Genomic DNA, 5,000 nt, shown 5'->3' on the forward strand with positions numbered 1-5,000 from the left:
TGCCACACTGGTAAGTGACTGATGCAAGACCGCCTGTATCCCTACGGGGATGACACGTGGTGTGCCTACATGCATGAATATCATGTCCAGTTGAAACCTCTGCTATTGTATCTTATTGCGCTGTGTTGGTAGCAAGCGTGTGTGACTGGGCCCACACGCCGGAGAGCAAGCGGCGTCAGCAGTTCTGCAGCAAGTATGAAGGCTATTTCAGCCTGTGCCACTGTGAGTAGTAGCTAGGAGCTGTTCCTGACACATGCATGGCATTTTGAGAAATGTTAGTCTGCACAGCAGGGCTTCGGAAGGAAGTTTCAGCTGGTATGGTCTGGGAGCAAAGGTGGAATGGGGAGAGGGTCCTGGAAGCTGCTGGAACCTTTCATTGGAAATGTTCAGTACCTTGTTAAAAGTTACTAGTATCCCCGGAAGGTGTACAAAAACTAGGGATGAAACGACAAAAAACCACTCTGTGACAAGGTATTTCCTGGGAAAGTGAACTATTTCTAGAGGTGAAAGGGGTGATCCGGGCACCCGTCTGTTTAGCTGCTGATCCGTTAGCAAACGAGTAGTTACCTGCTAGTCGTGACGCTATAAGAAGCTGGCTTGGACAGTCATACAGTTTGATGTAGGGTTTGAATGTGTTGCTGGTGGTTCAATCCTGCTGCATATGACAATTCTGACATTTATGGAGGAGCAGAACATAATTCAAGTTCTGAAAACAACTGCATGCACTGCGGACAGCTTTGACTGTTTTGCATGTGGCGCAGTAAGTGTGCGCATGCTGCGCTTGTCCCAATGTAGTGTACTTGCTGTGAATTGCATGACTTTGCATGCACGAAATGTGGAAGGCTATTGTATAGTATCTGTTACTATTGGCTGCTAAAGGATACCTAATAACCCGCCCGTTAAGCCACGTTCCCGTTTGTAACCTTTTAAAAAGGGTAACCGTTTCACTCCTAATTATTTCAGTCTCATTGTATGAAGTAAGTAAGGGTGGCGAGGCTTCCTGCAGCATAAGGGCGAACATGGTCGGAGCTGGGAAAGAGAGCAGGTCTGCTGGGGCCATTTTGCCTCACTGTATAAACACCAGAAAATTTAGTTGCCAAAGTAATTGTGTACCGTATGGCAAGTGAAAACTATTGTCATGGATACAGTAGCGCCGAGTTCACTGCACGGCCCAGTGTTAGCAGTGCTTGGGCTGTGCAGCCCCAGAGTTGTGATAGGGCTTGAAAGTGCTACGTCAAAGCCATGACAACGCTGACTTTTGGATCAATTTGGATCCAGTTTTTGTATGGATCCATACACATTTTGGTGGTATTCCTTCACATCATAGTGACACGTCCACCGGTAGTGACTGGACTGGCCCCTATCGGTCAGGGATCCACTCCTCATGCAGAAAAAATCACACCCGCCACACCATACTTTGCCATGGGTAGAATGGATCTGAAAGTCAGTATTTGTCGTTAGATTTTGACTTCTGACGTCGCTTTCAAGCCCTACAATAGGCTATAACATACAATGACGTCAAACATCAAGGCCTCCATGTTTTCTAGCGGTAGCACTTACAATCAGGACAAGGGGGTGAGGGTTGAGAACGCATTGGTATTTGGGAGAAACGACAAGGGACAGAGAGATGAAGGACTACATGATTGTCGCTGAGTGAAGGTGGAAGAAAACTAATCTGAGCATGAAACCATTGGATGGAAAAAAGCTAGGTTGCCGTGACAATCTCAGAGACCTAACGCGCTGTGGTCAATGGCTTCTCTTGCCAAACTGCTGCTCAACTTGGCTGCTGAAAGAGACTATTAACGTCGAGAGCTTCATCCCCTGTTCAACGGATGCTACCAATAGAAGGAGTAGTAACCTTCATAGTTCTGGCGGTCGTACGCAAAACACCATGGCAACATTGACTTGGCAGGGAGACAGGCAGGCAGGGAGCATGGGTGACTTCTTGTTGCTGTCCTGCAGCAACCTACCAGCAGCAACCATGTTGGCTGCCTCATCATGAGTCACAGGCACAGCATTGTCAGGATTGGCCTTTCGGCACACCTCCTCACTGGAATCTGCTAGTTTGCTAGCAGTGTGGCTGCCGGGAAATCCACTGGTTTCCAGGATGCCACTCACCACTTCCAACTGACGATTTATGAAGTGGACGGTGTGAGTCACAAACGATGATGAGTCGCTGTTGATGACCATCCATCAGTGGTCAGGGCTACACCAGCGTCTTCTTCATTCGCTAGCAAGGACTTCATCTCATCCCTGCATGTTTGGTGGCGCTTCAGGATGAGACTGCCGAGGTGAGTTCGTGAAGGCACCTTGACCGCTTGATTTGCAAGATGCTAGCAAGGCCCAGCTTTTCCTCACGAACACAGTCCACTAGTCGTAGCCCTGACTTGCAAGAGCTACAACCTTTCTGGAGAAGCTCTGCAAGCAAACGTAACTCAACGATTCTCCGTCCACTCAGGACGTCTCTCTTTTCGCATTCAAATTCCACTCGAGAATCAGAAGTGGATCCACTTGCTTTCTGTGCACCCACTTCGGGCTCTCTCTCGGCATAGTGCTGGCACTGGCACTGGTGGCAGCACTGGAAGCTACAATGGCACTGGCACTGACTGCAGCATGGGTTGTGCAATGAGTCGCTTGCCTCTGTTCTTCCTGGCCACAGGATTGCCTCAAGCGAAATTCGCCGAAGAGAAATACAGCCGCAAAGTGGCTTTTTTCTTAACGAACTTACCACGATACTTCTCCATCACTCCTTCGCCCACTACTGGCCAAATGGCCAAGAAAAGAATAGACGCTAACCTCAGAAGGGAAGACAAAAGGCGAACTTGAAGTGGTCAAACCAAAAGTAAGCTTCGGACGACAGCACTTCAAATATTTGTTCGAGTTGGGAATTTCCCCGCATTTCGCGCTTGTTACCCCCAAAAGACTTCCGGCCGCGAAAAATTGAGCTCTAGTTTGGCTGCACAGCACATAAGGTTGGAGCCTCCTTTTAAAGTGTCATCTATCGGGGGTAGGGGTTAGCAATCTTTTTTGAGTTAAAATTGTGCTGGTCCTTGTCAAGGACAGGACTCTGATAAAGGAATATTTCAGTTTCCATGCTCTCACTATATCTCATAATTCGACTCTCTGTGAAACTACAGCTATACTGTGGAAACTGCCATGCTGTTTGTTTTGTCTTCCCAGGCACGGACCCCTCTCCATTGCTGCTGCATCCAGAGCCGGTACGTTGTTTTGACTCCTTTAGATGGCACACACACACACACACACACACGCACGCACGCACGCACACACACACACACACACACACACTGAGAGTTTCACCGGAGAGAATGTTTTTACGCCATAATGATTGCTCTTACTTGTACTTGAGCATGTTTGGGCCATGGTGTCATCACCACTGCTACCCTTGCTGCTGCTGCTGCTGACGTCTCTGCCACAGCCGCCGCCGTTGCTGCTGCTGCTGCTGCTGCTGCTACCATCACTGCCACGGCCGCCTTTGCTGCTGCTGCAGTAGCTGTAGTGAGGTTTTACATTGTGTTTTTGTACTGTCGATGTTCAGTTGAAAGGCAATGCAATCGTGGACACTCCCGTGGCAGTCATTGCTGGCAACCGGCCCAAGTATTTATTCAGGTAACATGCGTGTAGTACTGTAGTGGCCTAGCGACATGGTGTTGGTCAGCATGTGTGTGTGTGTGTGTGTGCGTGCGTGCGTGCGTGCGTGAGTGCGTGTGTGTGCTGTGTGTGTGTGCTGTGTGTGTGTGTGTGTGTGTGTGTGTGTACTGTGTATTTACTTGCTAGGTACATGTCTTTTGAAAATGCTGCAGGATACTACCAGTCCACAACTGTCACTGTGCAGTACATGTACTATATGTACCTCTTAGTCTTAACTACATGTATGCCGTTGTGCCCAATAGAGAACCGAGCTTTGCAACGATGCGCATGTGATAATAGTCCCTACTTCCTGTATGTTATGCTGGCTGCGGTTGTCCCAACCTTTTCTGGAAGTCTGCGTGGTGTGCTCCTTGTTGTCCGTGTTCTCCATAGAATGCTTCGCACGCTGCTGTCCACGTCTGGCTGTAAGTCACCCCAGTATGCAGTGTGCAACCTTCGCGACTTTGCGTCTTCTCTGCTTGATCACGCAAATAATTATTATGTCAAATTTTATGCAATGCATGGAATGAACGTATGTATGTATGTATTATTATTATTATACGCACGTCCGCGTTTACGTCAACAGTAAGTCCACGTATTCGCATGTGCCAGAAGACAGGCAGAGTGGGCAGGGAGGAAAACAAAAATAAATAAAAGTAAAAAATAAATGTAAGACAGCAGGCGATAGGCACATAACTCATGTTCGATGATAGGTGCTCAATGCACGGGATCTATTCGAAAGATCAAAAAATAAAACAAGAATAACAGACAACGACGATAGGTTTGTAACTCATGGTCGATGGTAAGTGCTAAATGAGCGGGATCTGTACAATGCCTCTGTCCCATCCGTTAGTTACTGCGTATGAACGTATGTATGTGCACAAATAACCCATGTGTTATGATGGTTTTTCTAGTCTTTGATTGTCATTACATTTATATGTATCTCTGCATTCTCTGGGATTCTCTGCTTGTTGATTGTTTTGTCGCTGCAGCCGACCCCACAATGACAACCGTGTTTATAGACGGAGAGTACGAGGTAAGCGACCGTGACAGGAATTCAGCAACATCAACCATCAACATGCGTGTATGGTAGCATTCCATAGTGGCAGCAGCAATGCTTGCAACGTGTGTATGACAGCCATCAAAATGGGTGAAGTGACTTGTAAACCTCTACCTGTTGCCGAAAGTAGACAGTCACAGTAGGCACCTCAATTGCAGCAAAAGTGCTATCATGGTCAAGCATGTGCTGCAGGCAGGTGAGGGTGTGTGGTATCTTTACTGTACAGTGGCTTCCTTTTTTTCTTCTCTTTTAGGAGCCTGCTGATGTTGCTCGACTACTTGGTGTGAGAGCT

At 47.7% G+C, this 5,000-nt stretch overlaps 1 protein-coding gene across 1 annotated transcript in view; it reads left to right on the plus strand.

The window, feature by feature from the left end:
• Positions 1–5,000, plus strand: part of LOC135805031 (protein O-linked-mannose beta-1,2-N-acetylglucosaminyltransferase 1-like) — a 28,877-nt gene that overhangs the window by 10,904 nt on the left and 12,973 nt on the right. Inside the window, exons 9-14 of the mRNA XM_065319020.1 lie at positions 133–222; positions 3,181–3,218; positions 3,557–3,627; positions 4,042–4,073; positions 4,641–4,684; positions 4,962–5,000. The exon at positions 4,962–5,000 is cut by the window's right edge and continues 6 nt beyond it. Coding sequence (XP_065175092.1) covers positions 133–222; positions 3,181–3,218; positions 3,557–3,627; positions 4,042–4,073; positions 4,641–4,684; positions 4,962–5,000 — 314 coding nt within the window. The remainder of the gene's footprint in view (positions 1–132; positions 223–3,180; positions 3,219–3,556; positions 3,628–4,041; positions 4,074–4,640; positions 4,685–4,961) is intronic.

Source organism: Sycon ciliatum, chromosome 1, assembly GCF_964019385.1.
Source record: "Sycon ciliatum chromosome 1, ocSycCili1.1, whole genome shotgun sequence".
Taxonomy (NCBI): Eukaryota; Metazoa; Porifera; class Calcarea; order Leucosolenida; family Sycettidae; genus Sycon; species Sycon ciliatum.